At 36.6% G+C, this 27,494-nt stretch overlaps 2 protein-coding genes across 2 annotated transcripts; both read left to right on the forward strand.

Annotated features, from left to right (window-relative positions):
- The first annotated feature begins 2,631 nt into the window (after nucleotides 1-2,631).
- LOC129266895 (neural cell adhesion molecule 1-like) lies at nucleotides 2,632-8,767 on the forward strand. The gene is made up of 6 exons (XM_064103240.1): nucleotides 2,632-2,647; nucleotides 3,983-4,114; nucleotides 4,516-4,734; nucleotides 6,813-7,004; nucleotides 8,192-8,314; nucleotides 8,592-8,767. Exons 1-6 carry the CDS (start codon nucleotides 2,632-2,634, stop codon nucleotides 8,765-8,767), a joined length of 858 nt encoding a protein of 285 aa, XP_063959310.1.
- A 4,438-nt stretch (nucleotides 8,768-13,205) lies between these two features.
- On the forward strand, nucleotides 13,206-16,190 carry LOC135154981 (uncharacterized). Its single transcript, XM_064103241.1, has 4 exons — nucleotides 13,206-13,406; nucleotides 14,177-14,381; nucleotides 15,434-15,481; nucleotides 15,989-16,190. The coding sequence occupies exons 1-4, from the start codon at nucleotides 13,206-13,208 to the stop codon at nucleotides 16,105-16,107; spliced, it is 573 nt and encodes a 190-aa protein (XP_063959311.1). The 3' UTR covers nucleotides 16,108-16,190.
- Nucleotides 16,191-27,494: the final 11,304 nt, after the last annotated feature.

Raw genomic sequence — 27,494 nt, forward strand, 5'->3', positions numbered from 1 at the left:
AAAAAATAAATGAAAAGACAAGGTATCTCCAAATATGCTTTATCGTGGACTGTGGCCCCCGTCTTGCAAAGAGTTGGGACTGATCTGATCAACCACAATTATGGAAAGCCAGCAACGCCATTGCAACATCTCAAATGCAAAGTCATGTTTGTTCAAAATATTTCTTAAATAATATGTAGGCCTATATTCGTACATTCACCATTTTCTTGACAATAAGTTTGTTTTCAAAGGACATTGTACATTGCACAGAGAAAATTATGACAACAATGGATTTCCATAATTATAGTTGATGTTAACCAAATCGGTGACACGTCAAGGTTCTGCGACATTTGCTCTGGTCTTAATATCTCAGCGGGCTTAGGGTGAAATTAGTTTTATAATATATATTTTTTTGTTCAAATTTCAGAATAATGTAAAGATTAGGATTAGGATTTATTTAGTCTCGAAGGTTAGGTTTTATGTTTCGCATAGGAGCAATTACCTTTACGTATACCTTGAATATACCTTTCCGTCTCCCCTTTTTTTTCTTTCTTTATTTTCTACCTTCGTTCTTTCCATCTTTCTTTCCATCTTTGTCTTTCTTCGTTTCTTTCTTTCTTTCTCTCTCTCTCCCTTTCTTTCTTTCTTTCTTCTCTCTTTTCCCTTCCCTTTTCATTTCTCTCTCTCTTTCCTTTTCTGCCTCCCTCTTCCGATTTGATTATGATCCATGTTAGCAAGTATACTTGAATACATTTCACAATTACATAAGTAGTACTCACCTGAAATGTAAATTACATCTTACCAAGTTTTCCACCCTTTATTACAATTAAATCAATCCAATAATTGTCTTTTCATGATAATTCCCAAATTGCAAATTTCAGTGAACTCATGCCTTTCATGTTATTCAAATACTCTATTATATGAATTATTATGTAAGATATATTATGTTTATTGTCATGTTCCAAATGTATATTCCATTGTTCATGTTGAATTTATACAATTTGTTGTCTATCATTTTGCACGGCATGTAAACAAGAAGAATTTCCAATTATGGACAATAAATAAATACTTATACTTATACTTAATTGTCATGGAAGCGATCGAATCAATCGCAACTCTTTGTAAGACGGAACCCTGTACTTTGGCGAAGGGTGTTACTTCCACGCTCCTCATAGAATATGGCAATTAATAGTAATGTCCTCTCTCTCGTCATCTCGTCATAAAGCATGACTATCAATGAAAAATTCATTGGTCTTCGGAGACCCGTCGGTATACGCACATGACACTCCTAATCTGGCAAATATTTTGTTCTTATAATCATTTCTTCAACTCAGTGCTTGCCAGTGGTGCGAGAAACGAAGCATTATCGAGTTCACGTAGGCCTCTATATCATGTTTGTTCTGAAATTTAACGAAGTTATTAATAATCGTGGACGAAGGTGTGGATAATTGCCCTGGATAATTGCAGGTGATGGAACAATGTATTATTGTAACGGGCGATAGGATGGATAGGTGGGGGTCTGTATTGAGTTGATATGACATAAGGCCAATGTTCTTGTGGGTTTGGGGCGGGATCACCCCCCGGATCACCCTTTAAGATCGGGATAAATCCTCTCAAGCTCCCAAGTCTTGTTATTCTGCATGTTGTGAATTGAAGGAGGGATCCGGAGTGCAGGGGGTGACGAGGAAGAGCACACATGCAAGGTCTCCTTCAACCCCCATGGAGGCCAACATGCCATTGACTGGTTGTGTGTCGTGGCCTACATTAAACATAGGACTCCTATGGATTTAATTGATGTGACATTCGCAATATTGCCAGAGCACCTTAGCCCCTTAGAGCAAACGCCAGTGAAGTTCAAAACATCCTTGATCCAGTGATAGAATCTTTTGGTTGCTTTGCATCGTTGGATTATCGCCAGTGAAGTTCAAACCATCCTTGATCCAGTGATATAATCTTTTGGGTGTTTTGCATCGTTGGATTATGCCAAAGTTATGGAATAACGAATACTAATTCGGCAAGGTTTCAGAAAGAATTTCTTTGTGAACGTTAAGGTGAACTTAAAAGCGGCATATATTTTTAATTACTGTTTTAGCCATCGTCATGCATGCTAATGCGATAATCATTCTGACCATAATTCTGGACGTCTTTGTCTCTTGTCTGGGGATGCCTCGTAGCGGATTCTTTGTATTCGAAGTTAACACTAATACAGCTGTATAACCTGTATTTAAACACTATAGTATTTGGATGGTATGTGCATTTTGAACTACTTAACATTTTTAGCGAAGACAAATCAAGGATTCATTTGGAGTTTTATCAGCTGATATTATTAATACATGTACTTAAAGAGGACTAATTTCATAATCTGGCTAACCATAATATATTCATGCTCGTTATTCGGTAACTTGTAAGTATATAATTCAACTTTGGTAACCATAATTAAAACAGATAATAGAGTCCTTTCTTTGGCATGGCAAAATCTCGTGAACGAATATGTAATATTTCAAAAATATATTTGCTGGATGGTCCTATTTTCGTAGCAGGTATTAATTGAAAAGATGATAGAAAAGAATGGTAAAGAGGAGAAGGGGAGGAGGAGGAGAAGAAAGAAAAATTGAAAGAAAATAAAATAATGAGAAGAAGAAGAAGAAAGGTATGAAGAAGAAGAAGAGTAAGAAGAAGAAACCATGATTTTGACGAATACTTAGATCATGCATTTTTTATTTTGCAGAATTCTGATAAAGTCAGGGTACCGCTTACTTTATTTCCCAGTAATACACCAACTTATTAGCCTTATTTTACAATAGCCCATATAAAACACTCCGTTTGTATCCTTTACATTTGTAGAATTAGCATTTAAATCTATCTCTTGTGCGGTCTTCATTGGGCTATCCTGGCTGTGTTTACAAGTGTTATTGGGATTTTTTTTGCATTTTAAAGAGATGGTAAACCGGATGACAAGCGGTTCATTCAGGTACTCAATCGTATATCAATTTTTGAAGTTGCTCATTCCAGGAAAATCATATTCATGTCATTAATTCATCTCACTCGATTATCTTTGATTGTTGTGGGGGAAAAAAGATGAAATATTCCCGATTCTCTCTAATATTCAGGCTCCTACCACGAAGATGATGCTATACACATTGGTCGCATATTTATGCTTACTTCTGAACATCGGATCGGCGAATTTTCATTGTAAGTAAGTTTATCCTTCACAAGACCTTACTAATTTAAATTCGACACAACTGTGAGCTTTTTTCAAATAACATATACATTTTTTGTTTGAGCTAGAAACCCTGCCACCTATCATCCCCATTTTGAAAAAAAAAATCGTTGAATGTGGCCCAGTGGATTAGTCCTTTGACTTTGAGTCAGAGGTTCGTAAGTTCGAATCCAAGTCATGGCGTAATTTCCTTCAGCAAGGTATCTATTCACAGTGTGCTGCACTCGATCAACCCAGGTGAGGTAAATGGGTAGGCCTACCGGCATAGTGTAATTCCTTTAAAAAAAATGTGAGCACAGGAATCGGTATTCGAGCTTAGCCGGGGCAATATAGGAATGTCTTGAGCACCTATCAATGTGGATACGTGCGCCATACAAATACCCTATGTTAATATTATTATGAATACGAAAAGTTTTGATAAAAAAGGCCTGTCGAATCCCATTTCCTTTGTATTGGTTAGACTATATACCTGATAATAGGTATTCCCCCGTCATCATTATTATCATCATAATCACCATCATTTTCATCACCATCATCACAATCACTATCATCATCATCACCATCATCATCATCATTTCCATTACCATCATCACAATCATTATCAACACCATCATCATCATCACCATCAATATCATCATCATAATTACCACCATCATTGTATTTCTGTTGAAAATGATTTGTTAAATAAATTTAATAAATCTATCAGTTATGAATTCAGTCATCATCAATGTCCCCATCATCACCATCACCATCACGTCATCATTGTTATCTTTTGCACCACAGGTCCAGATCATGAATACCAAGTTCTCTACGTCCAGGAAGGGGTTTCGATCACATTACCCTGTACCTATACACCTACAAACATCGATACGGTCGTTAATTTTTACTGGTATGCTAAGCATGCTATCAAGCAAGGTATGTTAATCGAGCCGGTACTATCTGTTTCTGAATTCTTTATAACAACAGTGGCATAATGAGCAACAACAACAAAAATCCTTTACAAAAAATAGGGACTAGACATTGCATGTAGGACAAATATTCTTAAAATGCTGTGAGGGAGCGAGGCGAGAGAGCAAAAATTTATTTCGACCCCTTTTATACCTTTTAATAAATTTGTCTGCCAACTGAAGGCAAGTGTAATTGTGTGCATCCCTTTATTATCTCCTTGAAGGTACACAATCAGGTCTAATTATCATTATTGTTATTATCATGATAATTATACCTCTGTGTCTCTGCCCCCCCCCCCCCCCATCTCTTTCTCCTCATTCACCTCCCCCTCTTCACCTACTACCAATATTTAACCATCGCCCGTCCAGCCAAGTCCATAACGTTATATGCAAACGAAGAAATTAAGCAGGGAGCTGAAGATGTAGCGGGGAATTATTCGCTTGTTTACCGGAAGGTCAACCCGGCTCCCTCAGGCAGTTCGAACCTCACAATTTTGTCTGCACACCGAGACAATCCACGGATCTACAAGTGTCGGGTCTCGGCCCCGAATTGCAGATTCGATCGAAGTTTTACTGTCATCGTTAATTGTGAGTATGAAGCTGTACGAGGGACTCTTTCCATTTCATGGGGCAGCCCCAAATTGTGTGTGTGAATGTGTGTGCATTAGGGTGTGGGTGAAAGGATGTGGGTGTGCGTGCGTGTGTGTGTTGGGGTGTGTGTATATTGGTGAGTTGGATTCATCTGGAAATGGCTAAGCCGCCAAACTCAATTTAAAGAGAAATTCCAGTATTTGCAGGAAACACTGATTTCATGAGAAAGTCTGTAAAACAAGGCTTAATTGTCAGTATATCATCGAGGATCTAGATCTGGTACAGTTACATAAACTGAACTTTGTGAAATCTTGAAATCTACGCTGAAAAATGTTCACACTGAAGATCACCAACACAGATAGGCACACGTGGGACAGTGTATTATTATTGCTAAAATAAAGACCCGGCGGAAGTGACCGAATCCGCGCTTATTTTGCTTATTTCTCAGCAATCACACAATTTCTTCCAGAATCCTTTGGCACATATTTTTTATTCATACACACAGACACTTAGGTGGTCATTATATTAGATTCTGTAAAAAGTCATTTTTAGATCGTTACCAAAACTGGAATTTATCTTTAACAATGACCTACCGTGAATAATCTCCAAAAACATTTTGCAGAGAGGTAGGTGGGTTAGATATATATATATGAATATATATATATAGAGAGAGAGAGAGAGAATGTTTTCTTGGCCTATTTTGATTCCACCTTTTGTTTTGGATGTTTCATTGCTCATATTTAAAAGAAAAAAAATTCTCATCTTCTCTCGTGAGTTTACTTTATCTCCTTGCATATTGCACGAACGTTTAAAAGAAAAACAACGAAAGAATGTGTAATTTACCAGTATGGGAGAAATAGACTAATCAAATACGACTTTAGGTGGCTCATGATTGCGTTGAAAAAGTACAGATTCTTCCCCTTTTGAATACAAAACATTGTGCATGATTCCAACACTTTAATGGGCTTGGGGTTCATCGATCATAATTGATGGTGGAAATTAAGTCTGCAAACTATGAATAATGAAATTCAATTATCCCTCCTCCTCGCTCGACCCTCCATTAATACACGATTATCTGGTGATGAGATGCTACGTGTCTACACGCAAACGTTCAGTGCATGCAGCCGCACCTACTCATGTAACATTATATGTCGATGTATTACAAAGAATATCACGTGCAAAGAAAACTACTCCACATTAAATAAAATTACCACTACTATCACCATCATATCTTATTAGGACCATTTCAGTGCTACTAGTGACTTTGCTGATGGTGATGATGATGATGATGGTGATGATGATGATGGTGATAATACAGCCTAAATAACAACAAAAACATCAGTAATAATAATTTTCATAGGCATAAAGCTGATGAGGATGATAATGATGAACAGGGGCGGATCTAGGATCTTCCAAAGGGGGGGGGGGAGATTATCCCGACGAAAATTTGACAAACCCCCAACAGGGGTTTTTCACCCCAAATTTAAGGTCATTTCGTCCACGAAAAAAATTGACAAGCAAAAAAAAAATAGTAATACAAATTATTGTGCCTCTCAAATGGGTGGGGGGGGGGGACGGCCTCCCCCTGGATCCACCAGTGATGATGATGAGGAGGAGGATGATAGTAATGGTGATGATGAGGATGATGATAGTGATGGTGATGATGATGATAGTGATGATGATGATAGTGGTTATGATGATGATGATGATGATAGCACTGATGATGATACTACCAGGTTCGGATCCAGCCGGATTAGACACAATTATTTATAGGAGCCAACTATTGCACTAAAACAATATTTACCCCGAAATGGAATAGTGTTCAATCTGACTGGATCACCCACTGACTACTACAACAACAACAAAAACTACTACTACTACTACTACTTCTACTACTAATACTACTTCCAGTATTAAATGATAATAATATTAATGATGATGATGACGATGATGATGATGATAATGATAATAATCATTACAAAACTATTACTAACAATATTAGGGATAGCCGCAATAGATTATCATAACTAACGACACAGATGACTCCATTGCGTTTGTTTCTTCTTCATTCTAAGTTTCCGCCACTATCCAATATATTGGACCAAGAAGGGCGCCACATTGGACCCCCGCGGAGCCGGGTAAGATAACTGTCAACGAGACCGATGACGTCACGCTCATTTGCTATTCCAGAGGTGAACCACCGCCATTTAATTCCTGGGCTAAAACAAACCATGATGGAGAGGTCATATATAACATAACACTTTCAGGTAAACATTTTGAAGCGATCATGATTTCGTGCTTTTTATCTTTATTAAATCTCCTTTAAACTTTGTTGTTAAGTTTATGTTACTTCTACCAACCCATCAAACCTGCCTACAATGAAATTGAATTATTGGAATCATAATCCATGCATATTTTGTTCACTCAACACCATAATTATATGCTTTGTAAAGCTGAAGTTTTTGAGTAAGTTTCAGACCTCATTTCTCTTTGTTCTTGTTACCCCCCCCCCCCCCCCCGTGATATTCTCCTTATTCAATCAAGTGGTTACTTAGGTTTTACTTCATCAAGTGCGAAGTGACATATCATTTCATAGCTCATTCTAACGGCATTGAAGACTATGCTTCACGGACAAATATAAATAATTTGACGAAATTTGATTTGTTCTTATGTACTTGATCTAAGGGAGATGTGAAATAAGTTTTGGCAAGCCGGTTATGTTTTTCTTTCCGAAAGTTAAAGTCAATTCAAGCAATTATTTCTTTTTTGTTAACTTGGTTTTATCTTTTATATACACTTCCTCTGTATTTGTAAATCGAGGGTGTGTGTGAATGTGGTTTTAGGCGTGTGTACGTGTGTGCATTACGATTTGTCAAGGGCGTATAGGCTGGTTTGAGTATTGGGGGTGCACATCCTGGGGAGGTGGAACTAAAGTGGTATGGGGGGTGCACATCCTGGGGAGATGGAACTAGAGTGGTATGGGGGGTGCACATCTTGGGGAGATGGAACTAAAGTGGTATGGGGGTGCACATCTTGGGGAGGTGGAACTAAAGTGGTATGGGGTGCACACCTTTGGGAGGTGGGACTAAAGTTTGGAAAAATCAGCTGCTGAAAGCTTAAAGGGTACGAATCTCGTTTTGCTTGCCAGTTTCGGAACTTCTCTGCCTACGCCCTTGCCGTAGGTGGGTGTGAAGGAGGGCTGCATGCGTTTGTATGGCTATTCAATTTCTTTTTCATATTTGAATTCTTCGGGGGGGGGGATTTGTTTTGTATTAGCATGAGAGATGTTTTTGTAAGCATTTAATGTGCATTTGTCTGAGGGTCTTCAGACAGAACCTCTTAAAAAAGAGTGATACTCAGAATTGGATAGGCTAGCCTGCATAAAGAAGACAGTTTATATATGAATAAAACAATCCAATGTATTTCTTAGTTTTTTTTTCTCCATTTTTTGCAGAGAAGAAATCGAATGGAAATTTAACGTTAACTAACGTATCAAGAACGCAGAGTGGAATATATAGATGCCAGTCCAGTAACACATATGGAAATGATACGACAGATGTGGAACTTGAAGTACAATGTAAGTTATTACATGACTATCTTAAAGATTTATGCTTCTGTTATATTGTGTTGATGTTGTAAGCTCGCTTTTAACAAGTTGAAGAGGTTGTATGTTTTGCTAAATACGTCCATCCTGTTTAATGGAAATTAAATACTTAAATTAAATCAGATTCCTTTATTTAGAGCACCCAGCTGCTAAGATGTGCTTTAATAAATAATGTATTTGAAATATTGTTAGAGATTTTTCAATATTTTCAATATAGAAAGCTGTAAAAATGTTTTCCCCAAATGCCCAGATGCCCCAGAAGTACTAACCTACCAAACTGACATCCGGGCTGCTCCTGGCGAGGCACTTTCAATTGTTTGTAACGTCACAGCTTTGCCCGAGCCTCTGGATTTCTATTGGTTAAAGGATGACGTCAGAATCAAAGATGGCGACGAAGATGATGAGGGGTCGATCCCTAACGCGTAAGATGATATGTAATTGATGATGCATTGCAGCTTTTACTGTCAGAGCAACGAAAAGGACTCCAGACCGACCAAATCTATATTACGTTATTTCCTGTGACACGTCCATCGGTCGGTTTGGAATATTTCTTGCCCGTGAGACTGTAGCCTTATTATTAGCAATTATGCACAACAACAAACAAAATATGTGCTAATTTGTCACTTACAGAGGTTGCAGAATCCAGTGACTGCACTTCAGAGTGCTGATTTTCTAGTTCAATGTGAATTACTACATAAACAGTACAAGGGGAGGATCCAGGATTTTTCAAAGGGGAGGGGGTACATTTTTCCGAGGAAAAATTTGACAAGCAAAAAAAAAAGAAAAGGATAAAAAAAGGTTTTTAACCCAAAATTAAGGATATTGAGTCCCCGGAAAAATTAACAAGCAAGGTCGTGCACTTAAAAAAAAGGGGGCACACTTCTGTTTTAACGGTATTTTACATTAAACATTTTAATTTTGCTTCTCAAAAGGGGGCACGGGCCGGCTGTGCCCCCCCCCCCCCCCAGTGAACACTAAGAACTATAAAAGCTTGTCAGTTAAGTGCTTAATTAACACTTCATTTTCTAACGTGTATTTGCTTAATTTTTTTCCATAAATAAAAGTGACACTGCTTGCTGTACTAATATTTGATATTTTGACATCTAATTTCTTTTTATTTGCTTACTTTTATCAGGATCTCCCTGTCATGTTTCCCCACTTTTACTCGGTAAGTAGGCTTAAACATTTCATTTTCTAATTCATTTCTTGCTCGATATGTCCAACAAATAATGTCGCAATCGAACCAATGAAACAGACTAAAAAAACGAGTTTGCCCATGACATAATGTAATAGTTTTGATCAATCAATCTAGGTTGCGTTTCATCAACTTTTGTCGTCAGACAAGTTGTCGGATCTAGCCACTTTCCTTGATTTTGATTGGTTGGGTAGAATTGTCACTATGGTAACTGCATATAAAACAAAGTTTATTGGATAAAACGACCGACAAGTTTATTCATAAAATTCTCAACGCAAGCTGTCGGTTTCGTTGGTGCGACTTTATAACACTCTAAAAAAAACGGTAAAAAGACTAGTTAATTGGGTCAGCTGGGTGCAACTGTTATTCTAGTCATATTTGACTATTTTCTAGTCGTATTTTACTAGAACAGAGTTATATCTAACTAGAATACCTATGTCAGAAATGTGACTATAGCAGTTGCACCCAGCTGACTACTTGTCTTGTCAATTTGACTGATTTGTTGTAAAAGTTTAACGTTATAATTTAGATATTCTACGTCTAAAATGTTATTTCTTCATTTTATTGTGATGTGTGATTTGGCATCACGATTATGTTGCAATCAAGTGTCAGTCATGAGTATACTTTTAAAGCAATAAACTTTAATTTCTAAGATTTACTTCTTTGAATGTTGTTATTATTATTATTATTATTAAAAATTATTTGTTCATACAAGTCTATATCTCTTTATTTTTTCTATTTATTTCATGCTTATAAAATGGTATGTATCCAATTAATATAATATATGCAGTCTGTACAAACAAATTGCGTCTTCGGATGGAATTCTTCATACCCAGTTATTAGTATCAAACTGAAAATAATTGGACATAGCAATACAACCTACATCAGTGGGTTAAGGACCCCAATACCAAGTGACCCATATCAAACTAAATAGCGATAACATCCCCCTAAGGAAATACGTTTTAAGTGCCGTAAGAAATGAGTAATGTCGGCTGGGCGGCTACGTCTATACTCCCTTTCTGAATTTAAGTTACAGGACAGCTATTGGATGATGATCTATTTAAGTATCGCGAGTAAGAAGGGGCGTATCTAAGATTGAAAAATACAAGAGCATATATTTATGATAATCAATAAAAATTCGAACAAAAAAAAATCATTTAACCAGATATATGCAAAGACAAGACGCGTCCCCTGATGTGTGCCCTGGCTTTTTTCACTATCTTATCCAACTACTGCAAGGTCCAATATCTGGAGGCTTTTCCTTTATGATAATGATTTCTTTATAAAATTTGCCACTCTGCTTTTTGATGCAACTCTTCCTCTTGTCGTTTGCTTTGCTGGCTTGTATCATGTCCATGTAGTCGTCAGTTTCAAAGTGACTTTAATAACCTGATTCTCCTAATTTAACTCGGGTTAAAATCTATAATGTTTATTAAACATGTTTAAACATTTTTTGACCATAAATATATAGAAATGCTTGATTTCATCCTCTATATTCAATACCAATGGCAAAAGACGTGTAAAATAATCAACTACAATATACATGTAGGGCCAATATAAACTCTTATTTCATGATCAAATTATTCCATGGGTACACCTAGATACACTGAATAAAAATGATAGTGCATGTTAATCCAGACTTTTAATGATAACGTATGATAATTTCACTATTCACACCAAGTTCACTAACCTTCATCCATCATTTAATCCATCTCGTCTATTATTTAAAATTCGGCATCAACTAATTTTTATCACATTTACTTCTTATTACAATTACAAATTACAATTCATTATATTACTTTTTTTTTCTTCCACCAAATTGATTATTAAGCCTATACACAAATCTCCGAAATTAATAATGATAATTTTATTCTGCTGATGTTGAAGATTTATTTTTATTTTGGGGGGTATTTTCGGCCTCATATTTCAATCATGCTATATATATATATATATATATATACATATATATATATATATATATATATAATTATATCTCATTACGTATTGGTGTATTTATGTGGTTTTTTATTTGTAAATAGATTCTTACGATTCAGATTATGCTGCGAAAAGATCTTAAGATGAAATACTATTATTTTCATTGATATCAGAACTTTATTTTACTTTATCAGAACTTGAATTTATATCTTGATGTATAGGTTTGTGATATTTAGGCTAGATCCAAGTAAGGACTACGGAATTTACACATGCGTAGCGACAAACCAAGTTGGCACATCTACAGCAACAGTAAACATAAACGGTGAGGAGTTTACCTTCTGTATCTTCCATGTCTTCGTGTGGAAATAAGATTATTAAATAAAGGAAAAGTCCACCTCAATAAAAAGTTGAATAAAAGAGAAAATATCCAACAAGCTTAACACTGAAAATTTCATCAAATTCGGATGTAAAATAAGAAAGTTATGACATTATTGAATTTCGCTTAATTTCACAAAATAGTTATATGCACATCCTGGTCGGTATGCAAATGTGGGAACTGATGTCTATCACTCAATCACTATTTCGTTTGTATTTTATTATACGGAACATGAAAAAACTCTAATTTTCTCCTCATTGTACTGTGAAACAAAGTTTTATTTTTTAAAGTGGAATTAGCACTGTTTAACATTTATGGTTCAGTCAAGTCGGTCCATATTGTCAAATCTGCAAAAATTGAAATACTGTATATTAAATTCAAACAATAAAAAAGAAGAGAAATAGTGAGTGAGGGACATCTTCGAGTCTCTCATTTGCATGTGACTAAATTGTGCACATAACTTTGTGAAAAATAAGCGGAAATTTAAAATGTAACTTTCTTATTTTACATCCGATTTTGATTTTTTAAAATGGCATTATGCTTATCTGATTTTTCTCTATTGAATAAAATCAACATTTTTCTGAGGTGGACTTAACCTTTAACTAATTATTAATGATTTTGACTACAAACTAATCTTTCAACCCATTTTAAAATGGTACAGTTACCCTTCGAGATAAAAGAGACTATCACTCTGTCTATCAATATGTAGATAATCTCGACAGGCCTAACCTTAATTGTAAATAATGGTTGATTAACAGTAAACTGGTAGATTTGCGAAAATGTCACTAAAGCTAAATGCAGTCGTAATATCAACAGTAATAGTTGAGTTGCTGTTTATTTTCGGGTGGTGGAAAAAGTAGTAGCAGAAGTAGCGATGGTAACTGCTGATGTGCATCCTTTCACATCATCATCTCCGTCGTCGTGATCGACGTCTTCATCAATGATATGATGATTATATGATGAAGATGATGATGATGATGATCCTCGTCATCGCAGTCATCTACGTCGTCATCATAATCGTCATCATCGTGATCGTCATCACAATAATTAAAATAGATGATCACGATCATTTTAAAATCATTATCGCCATCGTCGTCATCACCATCTTTATCAACAATCATCATCGTCATCATTTAAGTAGTTGATATGATGATGACCAGCATTATGTAAATAATATTGATGAAAATTACGATGACAAAGATTAGTGTATGATGATCACCATCGTCATCATCTTCTTCATCAACATCATCATCAACATCATCATCATCATCATCATTATCATCATCATCCTCATCATTATCATCATCATCACCATCATCACATTCTTCATCATCATCATCATCATCACCGTCATCATCATGAGTGCCATTACCATTTATTGTCACCTGTCAGGTCGCCCTCCAGCTCCAGTGATACTGGAGGATGAAACACAAGGTCGCTATGGTCGTTTTCACACCTTGGTATGGTCTCCATACTCGGAAACAGAAAGCGATAACTCCCAGCTGACTGATATTCCTATATCACGATACCTCATCCAATATCAACGACAAGATGTAGAGGTGAATTTCCCGGGTTTTTTTTTTCGTTTGTTTGTTTGTTTGTTTTTTCTTGGGGGGGGGGGTATTACAAAGTGGACACCATACACATGGACCACGTAAAAGGTGTTCTTTATCACGACCAGGTGATAGTCGCGAGTAGAGTGGATAGGGTTTCAATTTTTCAAGATCAGGGGATCGTTTCATCAATATTTTCATCCGACAAGTTGTCAGATCTTACATCTTTCAATGATTTTGATTGGCTGATAGGCACTGTTCCTATGATAAAGTGGGACTTGTCGGATAAAACGTCCGACAAGTCCTTTCATGAAATGCCCCCCAGGTAAAAGAAAAGGTATGATAAAATATTTCCAATGATATGAAAATACAACGACTAATAGGGACGGCCCTGTGGGGTATCCATCTTATTGTTTATAAACGAATACGCAATATTCATAATTAAATCTAGTTTGAATAGATTAATATTTAAAGTTATCTCGACAATAGTCCAGGGGCCGTTTCATAAAGCTCAGTTCGTAAGTTAAGAGCGACTTTAAGAACGACTGGTGAACCTTTCTTACGCGCTAGATACTCACCAATGAACATTAATGGTGAGTATCATTTACCATAAGAAAGGATCACCAGTCGTTCTTAAAGTCGCTCTTAACTTACGAACAGTTTTATGAAACACCCATGACAGAATCAAGGGCTTTTTGCCTATTTGTGTTGCGTTAGTCATTCTCATCGAAACAAATGAATTTTCCATTTTTATTTGATTTTTCTTTCTTATTAAGAAAATCTCAAACTCGCGGGAACTCGATGAAATCAATGAAGTGTCTGTGAGATGGCCCGACGAGGCCCTTTCAGCAGCACCGGGCAGACACGGGTCGTTTGTCCTGGAGAACCTGATTGAGAATAGCTCCTACGTGGGTCTGCTTTGTCCTGGGAACGACTACGGTCTGGGAGATTGTACCCCTTTCACTTTCACGACGTCAGACGGTAAACGAAGAAACGTTTTGTTTTATAAGGTTCATTCAGGGGCGGATCCCGGATTTTCCAAGGTCTTCACTTGCAAAGGGGGGGGGCACACTTCTGTTTTGACGGCATTTTTACCATTTTTACAGTACAAATTTTAATTTTACTTCTCAAAGAGGGGGGGGGGGTGGGCAAGGGTGTGCCCCCCTGGATCTGCCAGTGAATATCGATCTAATGTGTAATGCCTTGTTTGCATTGGGTCAACGATCATCGTAGGATGGTCGTATGATGATCGTATCCTGCTCTTCGTGATCACCATAATGTGATACGGTGATGGTATGATGTTCGTATGGATTCACGATGATGATAAGGTTGCGGTCTTGTTTAGCTAAGAGTTTTCTTCAAGTTTGTTCAATATCGTAGGATGGTATAGCACTTAAACACATAGGGACCTGCGATCAGCGCAGGACATCGTACAATGTAAGGGCATCGTGTGATCAGTGAAAGGCTTATTGCAACGTAGGGACATAGCACGATATCTACGGCCTCTGCATGGCTCGATCTGTGACCCAGTCTACGATGCCAAAAAGGGAAATCTTACGAAGACCGTAAATAGGGCCTAATATGTTAAGCTAAACACGAAGATAGTAGCCAATAGCTACATACGATACCATCACAAATCGGACCCACCCAACCCAACATGATCGTAGCAAATGTAAAACTTCCAAAGTAAATTTGACGGTGTTATTTCTCAGGTAAAAGGAATTAAGAAAACGCATGTCTAATACTTGTCAATTTTCAATTTCCTAATTTTGGATTTGATACATTCTCTTCTAAAATGTATCTAGTCCGAAAGTCTAAAACATTGTTTTGAAGATGGCATTAGGAAGTTTTTCATAGGCAAACATCACACAACAGTTGGCTGGCTGTTGTGTTACCCTTCTGTATTGTTGAAGAAACATGAATAACTTATCATGGCATTATCATTATCCTCTTAATGATACGATAATATTCTCTCCTCGAAAAAAAATGAAGACATATTCATTTTTTGTCTTATTGACATGTTTTACCCACAGTTGTAGAAAAACGTCCACCGGAACCTATTTCTGAAATTGAATGCGTTGGTAAGTGTTACACCCCTGCGAGAACCCCCCCCCCTCCCCCCTCTCTCTCTCTCTATCTCTCTCTCTCTTTTTTTGTGGGGGGGGGGGTCTTCAATCATCAATGCGTAGATCTGCCCCTTTTCGTGCCAATCATACTCATTTAGGAATAGTTGTTTAATTTTGTCATTTTTTATATTTTATAAAATAGACAAAGAAGTTCTCCTATGTTAATGATTTATTTTTAGTAGATAATGTTTAGTATTAATAATTTTTCAAATTTTAATATCATTCCGTATGAAAATATTTTTGGAGTAAAAAATCAAACCAAATTTCTAGCAAGTTTCATTATTTACACAATACAAAATTGATTGAGATGATATGTCAAAGTAAAAAATATATATTTTCAATTCTTTATTGTGTCAAGAGTCTTAAAGTAAATATAAAAATATTAAAACAACCCCTTAAACTGTTTTTTCTTAAGCAAAATTAAATCACTATGTCTCCCATATATGCATTATTCTACTCTAGGTGCAGGTCCATGTAAGGGGGTGTGGCTTCCGAATACGGCTGCTGTGAGAGATTCACATGTTACCATGGTTACAATATCAACAGGCTTCATAGTTTGGTTATTGATGACATCATTATGATCACAGTGAACTATTATAGTTTATTCATTAATTAATTTATTTATTGACGTGTCTATCTCTGTTAATTCATGTATTTATTTATTTTTAACCCGAATTTATTACAAGTTCCTTTTTTATGCAGGTTCCCTCATATCATATTATTTAAAATTGTCGTTGATTTCAAATCTTTGTATTGTTAAATTTAAATAAATGATGCCATGTCTGATTTGTGCACCATGTTAATTCTTCTGGGGCCCGTTTCATAAAGGACTTGCAACTGTTGTAACTTTGCCATTATGGAAACTACCATGGAAACCCTGCTTGTGATTGGCTGCTGAGCCCTGTTACCATGGTAGTTGCCATAATGGCAAAGTTACAACAGTTGCAAGTCCTTTATGAAACGGGCCCCTGATGTTGTTTTTGTATTATGCTCAAAATTATGTGAAATATGTAAAATAAAATAAAATATCAGATTGTGTGTACAGAAAATTAAACAGTGCTCTTAATATTTACTGTTGTAGCTCCTGTACCCCCCCCCCCCCCGATGTAGGCTAATGGCTTCGATTACCCATTAAAGATTATAATTTCTAAATCAATCATACCATATTCCTTGTTGCTAGGCCTACATGACTCCCCTGTAACGAAATTTATTTCAGCAATTATTATCTTACACACTAAATTAGTAGTCAATCATATTTTGATATTAGAGGACAAAATTTTAATACATATAACACTAAAATACTATGAATACCTGGGGATATGATATCATTAGCTCACACGTTGCATATTTGTATAAATTGTCGCACCAAACACTTGTCCAACTCTAAAATGTCACAACCTTGTGATTCCCCATCCATTTTTAAATGAAATTCTGAGTGTCCCCTTTATCTTATTGTACACTATCACTGGATCCTACTAGAATTCCTTGTAGTATCCACGCAGTCTAAAAAATCAAACAGTCTTCGCTCTTCATTCTGGTGTATCCCTTATTTTCGTCCATTTACTTTCAAAGGGAACATGTCCTTTTTGCCCTATAGTTTGATACCCCTACACTAAAAAAATATTGGGTAAAAATGCTCCATGAGGGTAATTATGTGTCCAACCAACATTGGGCATTTATTTTGGGCATTTTTATTTATCCAGTGTGATGAAAAATTTGCCCTTTTTATAGTAATTGCTGCCTATCTTTTACAACCTTACTGGACAATATTCCAGCATTGGGTAAAATATTGCCCCAAATTGGTTGGACACATAATTACCATCGTGCTGGTTAAAAGTTTACCCAATATCTTTTTTACAGTGTATCGCATTTAAACGATGTATTTGATATGGGGCGGTGCCCATCTATTTTGCAGTACACCCCCCGCGATACAAGGGGAACATTGGGGGAGTTTATATTATTTGGTTTTATTAACACTATCATGCTATATCTTACTCAAATTTGTTACTTCTCTTGTCACCAGTGCCATCCCTTCTTTCTGCTTTTCTCCCTTTTCTCAGTTTGTAAAACGAAATTGCTTCAATTTTCCTCCTAATTTTGAAATTGCACGTATTGCAAAAAAAAGTGTGTAGGGCCTACTTAATCATGTTAAAGGAAAATCTACAAAATTACCAGGGTTTGTGTGCGTGGGTGTATGTGTGTATGCTTATGTGTTTGCATTTATACCTGCTGATGAAGTTTGTTTGTATTTTGTTAGTTTTCTGTTTGTAATTGTAAATTTTGGAATGCTATTCTTTTGGGGGCCATTCTCTACTAGCAGTTTGCTTTTTAATGGTCCTAGCCATATTTTGTACTATTTATTGCCTAATTATGTACACTGTATGATTTGTATATACATATTTTTATGGTTGAATAAATTGAATTGAATTGAAATTGAATTGAAGTAATTGAAGTATTGTAAAAAAAACTGTTCTGATATTTTCATTCTTTCTCGCAGAGTTTAGGAATTACATTCTTACAACGTTAATTAAAGCTATATATGGTATTGTGCTTTAATATAACTGTTCTAACATTGTTTTTGTCTCTTCGCTGTTTACTATATTAAAGTTTGTAAGAAATGTTTTATTGTAACATATCTTATCAGCTAATAACTGTAGTAATGAATTTACTGTAGATAATTGTAATAATTTTGAACATTTTTGCCTTTCTCCCTGTATAAATCTCCCTGTATAAAATATACAGTTTTCAATTATAGTTTTCTTGATGTTTATACCAATTTTTTTTTAAAGTAGTATATAACAACTTTCCTCATAATTGTGAAGTCGGATGTACTGTGAATAACTGTCCTATAACATTTAATTGTCTTTCTCGCTTATATTTAAAGTCTATGATGTATGTATGTAAATTAGCATCAAATCCTACTTTTTTTCAAAATGTGTTTTTATGTGCAAATACTGTTTTAAAGAATAAGGACATACGATTAGATGGAAAACAATAATTCCGTATACTTGATACATACATAACATGAAATATGCTATTCTCATTGGTTTCTGATGGTGTTCAGAAGAAGATGTACAATGTAAACACAATTTTAATATGATTATTTCCGAAGACATGAAATGCGAGGGATATATTGTTAATGCAGGGAAGTGCGAGTTAAATGCATTCAGTTATGAACGAGAAATAATTCAATACTGATACGCATCCATATTACTTATGTTGTGTCCTAAATGCTTTTGTATTTCTTCCTGCTGAAAATGAATAAAATGGATTCATAATTTGAATTAATTAATTATTTTTTTCATTGGGTTATCATTGTCTGCAGAATGGCCGATTCCTTAATTCTCTTGAAAATGCAAAAAAAAAATTACTTGAATAAATAGAACAAATCAAAGAAACATAATGCTGAAGATTTTATCAAAATCGGGTAAAAATATAAAAGGTAATGCCATTTTAAAGTTTCGCTTTTTTATCAAAAAACTGTTATAATGGACAACAAAGTGTTCGAAAAGTAGAGGATATCACTTACTCATTATTTATTTTGTAAAGCGTGATATGAAATGTAGAATAGTTAATTTTTTTCAGATCTGACAACGAAACTCTGGATCACAATAAGGTACAATGGAAATTCCACATGTTCATGAAGAAGTCAAAAGTAATTTCACAATATAATAAGCAAAAAGTGCAATATTTCATATAATAATACAAAGGAAATATGGAGTGTGTGACGTCATCATGCAGTTTTCTTATTTGTACAATGGCCATGGATGTGAATAATTATAACTTAAGTAAAATTAGACGAAACTTTAAACTGTCTGAACTTTCTTATTCACCTGCGACTTTGATGCAAGTTCTGTGTCAGGCGCGGATCCAGGAGGGGGCCGAGCCGGCCCTGGCCCCCCTATTTTTTGGCAACCTGCAGAAAAAAGTGTACTCTGTAACTTGATAGAAACGATGAAAGACAGAAAGAAAAGTAAGAAAGAGGTATTATACCCATGATGTGTAATTTACAGCCTCACACAGCCGGCCCGACCCGAAAGGAAACAAGAAAAAGGTGAGGGGAAGAATAGGAAAATATAATATATATCAAAAAAAATTCGCTCGCGCTTCGCACACTCATTATTTAATTGGTGATAGTTGTATCCTCTTCATTAATCACTAAAAAATTCCTAATTGAGTCCCTTTTCACGTTACTATATTAAAATTTCGACTCGCGCTTCGCGCTCGCATTGTTTAGTTGGATACTTATCTTTCTTCATGATTATAAAAACTGCTCAGAATCTTCAGGTCTAAGGACATAAAATATCAAAGAATTTGAGCTCGCACTCGCGTATTATATCAAGACCACATGAGATACCTTATCTTGTTTATAACAATAAAAACTAAAACTTCAGTCTTTAGTTAGGACTACCCCCTGAAAAACCAACCAAAAAAATCAGATAATAGCGGCCAATCGAGAAAAATGTTGATGAAAATATTTTTCGGCCCCCCCTATTGGCGAAAGCTGGATCCGCCCCTGTGTGTTGGGCTTGTTCGAGAGAGAGAGAGAGAGAGAGAGAATGGGGGGGGGGTGGGTAGAAAGAGGAGGAGATAGAGGAGAGGAAGGGCGTGAAAGAGATGGGAGAGGGGGATGGGGAGGACGAGGAGATAAAGGAGAAGGAGTGAAAGAGAGTGGAAGAGAAAGGGGGAGTGGGTAGAAAGAGGAGAGGACGGACGTGAAAGAGATGGGAGAGAGAGAGGGGGATGGGGAGGACGAGGAGGAGATAAAGGAAATGGAGTGAAAGAGAGTGGAAGAGAAAGGGGAGTGGGTAGAAAGAGGAGAGGACGGACGTGAAAGAGATGGGAGAGGGGGATGGGGAGGACGAGGAGGAGATAAAGGAAATGGAGTGAAAGAGAGTGGAAGAGAAAGGGGGAGTGGGTAGAAAGAGGAGAGGACGGACGTGAAAGAGATGGGAGAGAGAGAGGGGGATGGGGAGGACGAGGAGGAGATAAAGGAAATGGAGTGAAAGAGAGTGGAAGAGAAAGGGGAGTGGGTAGAAAGCCCGGGGGGGCCACTTACATTGACGAGTGGATACCATGCGCGACCAAAAAAACACGTAAAAAGGATGTCTTTTTCACGATAGGGCACGTTACGTACGTAACGTGATAAGGGTGTCAAAAACACAAAAATAATGAAAAAAGGGTATCTATTTCGCTAGGAAAATTACGTGTTTAGGGTCGAATTTGCGGGGATGATAAAACAAAATTAAAATGTTTTATAAAGGATGTCCTTTTTGACCCAACACTTCGTGTTTAGAGTCCGATTTGCGCGAGGTGTAGAATGTGGGGTCGTACTAAACCAAATAAGGTAAAGCCGACGACCGAAGGACCCATAAAAATAAAACATTCCTGTACTTGTTTAGGGGTTCATTTCAGGGAATATTTGCCAGGAGTATCGTTTTGTTTCCAATACTTGTTAAGGGTAGGGTTTCACACGCCAATACTTGTTAAGGGGTGCATTTTCAGAATATGGAAATTACGTGTTTAGGGTGCTTTTCGAGACCCCATGGTCGCGCATGGTATCCACTCGTGAATGGAAGTGGCCCCCCCGGGGTAGAAAGAGGAGAGGAAGGACGTGAAAGAGATGGGAGAGGGGGATGGGAAGGACGAGGAGGAGATAAAGGAAATGGAGTGAAAGAGAGTGGAAGAGAAAGGGGGAGTGGGTAGAAAGAGGAGAGGACGGACGTGAAAGAGATGGGATAGGGAGAACAAGAGGAAGATTGTGAAAGCGAGTGGGAGAGAGAGGGGATAGGGCTCGAGAACGAAGAGGGGAGGAAGGACGTGAAAGAGAGAGACATTTTAAAGCGAGAGAGTGTAACCGGTCTTGTCGATGAAGAGGGAGAGATGGACAGAGGAGAGGGAGTGAAAGAGAGTTGGGAGAGAGAGTCGGGGGGGGGGGGGATGGGGAAAACGAAGAGGAGATAAAGGAGAAAAATTGAGTGAACGACAGAGGGGGAGGGAGAGAAAATGAGGAGGGATGGGATTAAGTTCTAGTTCTATCAAATTTCCCTTGAACGCGATCCTTTCCTTTATATTTAGTTTTGGATCAAATATTCTTGGTTACCATGATTATAGTTTGTTATGCCATGAGAATAATTCTAGACAAAATTGTTTTTTCATGTTCACCAAGAATACGAAGCGGCAACATGCTGATAAAGTGAGAAGTGTGAATAGCTCTATGACTGAACAATTAAAGGATGTATTATAGTTCAGTGGTGTGAATCACTGATATGTCTGTTCATGCTAAGAACACAAGAGGGCGCAAACACAGGATTTTTTTTCCCATTGTGGTGGAGCTTAATTTTGTTGATCCCCTCCCCCTCCCTGCCACATCCCTCTAGAAAAAAAAAGATAAGATGACCAGGAGAATTACGTGCTAAATAAAAACAATTGACTTCGAGCTCAATTATAACTTAAGATCATCAGCCTGTACGTTATTGTGGGGCGGGAATGATAGGATGGTTTTAAAGGGGAAGTTCACCCTGACAAAAAGTTAAATGTCAAATAGCAGAATAAATAAATAAAACAAATATTGTTGAAAGCTTTGGGAAAATCCATCAAAGATTGACAAAGTTATTAACATTTTTCTTAAAGTTTGTGACGTCATATACGAGCACGTTTCCATGTATCTTGAATTTATAAAAATGAGATGTAATTTTCTCCCCCCAAAAGAAAGAAAATGGGTTTGATTGTACCTTAAATATTCAATTACAATTTATTTCACAACCGCTGCTGAAAGAGGATTTTTTTTTTCTGTTATCAATAAACCATTGATTTATCGAATTTATGCATTTCACATCACATATATATGTTGCAGCTAATCGTCAAAAACATAAAATTGTAATAACTTTCTTAATCTTCAATGAATTTTCCTCAAACCTTCACGAATACTTTTTATTATTTTTTCTGATATTTCTATAACAAGCTCTTCGTCAAGGTGAACTAGAACTTAATGATGATGATATTGATAACATTGGTAATTATTACAATCATCAACATTGAAATAGAGCTAATGACAAAACTACTACTACTATACTATTACTATTACTACTACTACTACTACTACTACTACTACTACTACTACTACTACTACTACTACTACTACTACTACTACTACTACTACTACTATAACTACTACTACTACTACTACTACTACTACTACTACTACTACTACTACTACTACTACTTCTATTACTACTACTACTACTAGTAAATAAAAAATAAATAAAAAGAATATCATTCATTTATTTATTCATATAATATACATATTCCACAAATTATTAAATTATATTTCATAATAAATCATTTCTGTCGAAAAGTATAACAACTGCATTAAATAAGCAGATTTTGATATGAACCCATTAAATGAATAAATCAATAAAGTAGAGGGGGCCTACTGAAAAACAAAGCTTGTTAGATATAGACCCCCTGCAGACATTTTATACAAGGGTAAATGCGATTAAAACCGAGCAAAATAAAAAGCAAAATTTGATAAAATTTATACATAAATAAACTCTGTAATCTCTCTTTCAAAGAATGCAATGATGAAAAAAGAAACATGTAAAATATTAATTAAAAGATTTAAAAACATAAATAAGATACTACATAAATTTGAAGTATAATCAGAAAATATTTAATGAAACTAAATAGCAGAAGAATTGTCATTATTTCAAAAAAATAAATAAGCATGTTTTTATTTCATTTGTTGTTTTTTTCTGTAAAATATTGTTGTGCGACATGGTATGATTTTTGTGATGTAAGAACTTGTATATTTTGATATTTTTATGGACAATAAAGTACTAGTACCTCAATTGAGGATAAATTGAAAAATCAAACACCACCAGTAATATATATTTTACTACCACCACCTCCACCAACACCATCGCCCCAACCACCATCACCACCACCACTTAATCCACCACCTCTTCAACCACTACTACCTCCACCATCATAATTTCCATAGCCTATATAGTTAACTTTACCACCTCTACCACCACCACAACTATATCTCTGCCACCATAATTTAATTAGCCTATATAGTTAACTCTACCACCACTGTCCCCATCTCCACCTTCACCGCCACCACCACCGCCACCACTACAACCGCCACCGCCACCGTCGCCGCCACCACCACCGCCACCACCACCACCGCCACCACCGCCACCACCACCACCACCACCACCACCAACGCCACCACCACCACCTCCACCACCACCACCTCCACTGCCACCACCACCACCGCCACCACCACCACCTCCACCACCACCACCACCGCCACCACCACCACCACCACCACCTCCACCACCACCACCACCACCTCCACCACCACCACCATCTCCACCACCACCACCATAACAATACCACCACTAAAACGCCGTTATAAGACAAATATTTCTCCCATGTTTTCCCTGACCCATAAAGCGCAGAACACAATGATAAAGCCATAAAAACATTATTCTGCCTGTTCACAGATCAGAAATTTGACCAAATCGAAGACCTTGCACTGCATGATGGGATACGAAATTGAGCTCTTCCATCCGTGCAGTGCGATGCCGAGATTACGAGAGGCTCGGCTCGATTGAGGTACGCCGATGGGCAAAACTTCTCACCAGTTTTGTGTACAAATTATGTGTAACGTCCAGCAACTAAACTTTCTCAGTGTATTATTGTGTGCGTGGTCATTTTGTCCGAAGTTCACATCAAAACAGACGCCTTTGTAAGGAAAATTAACATCTTTGTGATATTTAGCAAGAAGTAGAAAGGTGAGTGTACCAGAATTATTAATTTTCTAGAGATATGAGCTATTGATGTTCAGTTTCTGCCAAAGATTTTGTAGTATTTGCGAAGAGTGTGAGAGACCGTCTGGAGTGGGTAGATGATGGTTGGTAGAAGATGATGCATAGTGCATGTACCCAAGAATTTCGTCTCGGACCCACCCGTAGAAGAACGAGTTGGATGGACGTGGGTCTGGGCGGTGTCACCATCTTGGATATAAATCTTAAGACAATTCAGTTGAGTTGATGTTGATTTTTGTTGATGCCTGATATTGAGCTAAATGAATTGAAACTTGAAATCAATAACATTTATAATTTGCAATATGATTTGTTAATTCAATTTTGTAGTTAAAATAATTGGATAGTACAGAACAAGCCGAGATGTGAACCATGGAATTGAGATATTTCTACAGTAGATTTGTAGATTTTATTCAATCTGAAATGATAAAACAAAACAGCATATTTTGAGTCATCTCATCCTGAATTAAAACATGCACTTAAATATGAATATCTTGTGTAACCTGGTCTTGATGCATTTACATTTGTCCATCAAAGTATTACTAAATATTCTGACCAAGATTGACTTTCATTGTTTATAGTAAAAGCATGGATTAAGACTAATATAAACCAATTGAAAGTCTGAATGTAGCAGACAATATTATTTTCTATCAAAATCACTCCTTATATAAAAGGCATAAAAAATCAATGCCCAATTTTGGCAGGGCGCCAACAACGCATAGTTGAGTCCAACTATGCCGAAACAAATCCCTAATAGCTTTTAAAACTGGTTTTCTCTAAATTAAATGCACATGCAATTATTCATGAACCAAAACTAGTTTTGCCAGAAACTTATTTCTACCTCTTCAAAATACACTTCATGAATTCACCAAATGTTCATGTATCAGACTCATGAACATGGTTTTGTATCCTTTTGTATAGATCTATATTTATGCACTTTCACCTCACAATGAGCAACTTGTCTTAAGCATAGTGTTGTAAAAATGTGAGTTGTTGATGTGGGTTAGCGATGTGATGGCACGAGATACGATATACGATGGCACGAGTGGTTAAACTTACAAGTACAACACTGACAAGGGTTACGACTCACGAAACTCACAAATGGGTTAATTACCGACGGTACAAGACAGTGACAACAACTAATACTTACCTGACTCTTGCACTGACGATTCCACACGGTAGATACAGATAACAGGTTTCTTCTAGACTTCTAATTAATACAGGTTGACCATGGCGCCGGGTGGGGATGCAGCTGTGTTGGTGCGTCCACACTCGTTGGCGTCTCGGGGTCTTCTCTCTCTGGTGTCTAGTCTGGATCTAATCTCTTGCACCAGCTTGTGTACGTGCTGTGCAACGCACGTACACGTAGCATGCGAAGGAGCATATAAAGGCTCCTCCAATCAGGACGCTCCTCGCATGCACACAGCACACACACAGACTTAACATACATGAACATAGGTCAATACATAGACTAATACATATACAGGTACATGGCAAATTTACTACATTCCTCCCGGTTCCATCAGATTGCGACATATATTGACAAATCCATGAATTGGCTATATTGTGCAATCTCAATAGATATAAACAGATATGAAGAACTCTGACAGAAGAATGTAATATATGCCTAGGCTATATGATTAAAACTGATTAAATATATGACATCAATAAAATACCTCAAATACACAAAAAGTGTGATCTGAGGATATGAACTATTCTTAACTTGTTCATTAAAAAGATTGCTGGTCCAGCAAAATGAAACATCTCATCACTTGAGACCAGCAAATATACACTTGGAGAAACAAGAACAAGTTAATGGTAAGTATTAATCTGGCCAGGCTGGCCCAGTCTTGTCTATGTATTGATACAAAGGTTATCTTCTCATTTAGTGCAAGTCTGAATGACTGAAAGAAGATATGTTCATCCTTCAAAGTGCACTACTTGACAAAGATTCTTAAAGTTGACTCTTGGTCAGTGCTTTATATTAAATTGTATATTGTACTATTAAAATAATGACAATGGAATAAAGCCAATTTGGCTGGAGCTCTATTACCAATTAATATAGGCCTGTACAATGTGACCTTTACAAATATGATATATAATTGGTCATATGTTTGAGCTCTTAAAAACATATAAAAATGTAAGGATAATTCAACCAGATCTGGTGCAAATAGATATAACAGCCTGGACCTGACATACATACATAGTATTTTCTCTTGAGAAAAAACTACTACTATTTCAACATCCTGTATGACAATATTTCCAAGGTTGTTTATAAAGCCTTTGCAAACAAGGTAAAAGATCTTTGGTTGAAATATCTATATCTTTATGAAATATAAAATATATACAAATATGATAAAAGAATTATCTATTGCATAACCAGTGTATGCAACTATTACTTCATATGTCACCTGAAGAGGTAAAAACTATTGAAAAATAAGAAGTGTGCCCTTACCTTCAGTGACTATAAAATTAATTATAATGCCTAACAGAAATTTCAATTGCAGGACTTTCAGCAACTGATCAAGGAGATATTACTCCATTCTTGGGGTGGTGGCCAGGGAGGAAGGAGCCAAGGACAAGATGTAAGAAATGGGTTGTTACCTAAACTACAAACATACCTCTGGTTCCACCACAAGAAAGAACTGAGGAATTCAAGGATAGAGAACTTAGGAGGGGTAATTCCCAAAAGTAATTGCACAAGATAACTTTGCCCATACTTGGCATCCTCAGTAGAGGCTCGACTGTCCTCTGACACAGTTACAAAACTTACATTATCTACATCTAAGGTATTAACTGTAACATCACTTACACATGAAGTATCTACAGTTACATCATCTATACATGTGGTATTTACAGTTACAGCATCTACACTAATGACATTATCAGAAACACAAGTATCTACATCTATTGTTAAACGTTCTGGACAGTTCCTCTTGAAGTGTCCAGATTTGTTACATGCAAAACAAACATCACGACAAGACAACTTGGATTCAGTGTCTTCTGTCGAAGGAGAATCTGTATGCCTATTCAGCTCTGGGACAGCAGTTACCGATCCCTGGACTGAGGACTGGAAGGACTTCATCTGTGCCCCTGGAGCAGATTGAATATCAACCTTCTTCTCCAGATTGGGCACT

This window comes from Lytechinus pictus, chromosome 8 (assembly GCF_037042905.1).
Source record: "Lytechinus pictus isolate F3 Inbred chromosome 8, Lp3.0, whole genome shotgun sequence".
Lineage (NCBI taxonomy): Eukaryota > Metazoa > Echinodermata > Echinoidea > Temnopleuroida > Toxopneustidae > Lytechinus > Lytechinus pictus.

Excerpts from the sequence above, each read along its gene's own strand:
- LOC129266895 (XM_064103240.1), top strand. Across the intron at positions 4,735-6,812 it reads TTTTACTGTCATCGTTAATT|TTTCCGCCACTATCCAATAT; the intron begins GTGAGTATGAAG and ends CTTCATTCTAAG. Across the intron at positions 7,005-8,191 it reads ATATAACATAACACTTTCAG|AGAAGAAATCGAATGGAAAT; the intron begins GTAAACATTTTG and ends CATTTTTTGCAG.
- LOC135154981 (XM_064103241.1), top strand. The coding sequence starts at position 13,206 with ATGAGTGCCATTACCATTTATTGTCACCTGTCAGGTCGCCCTCCAGCT. Across the intron at positions 13,407-14,176 it reads ATCAACGACAAGATGTAGAG|AAAATCTCAAACTCGCGGGA; the intron begins GTGAATTTCCCG and ends TTTCTTATTAAG. Across the intron at positions 14,382-15,433 it reads CACTTTCACGACGTCAGACG|TTGTAGAAAAACGTCCACCG; the intron begins GTAAACGAAGAA and ends TTTTACCCACAG.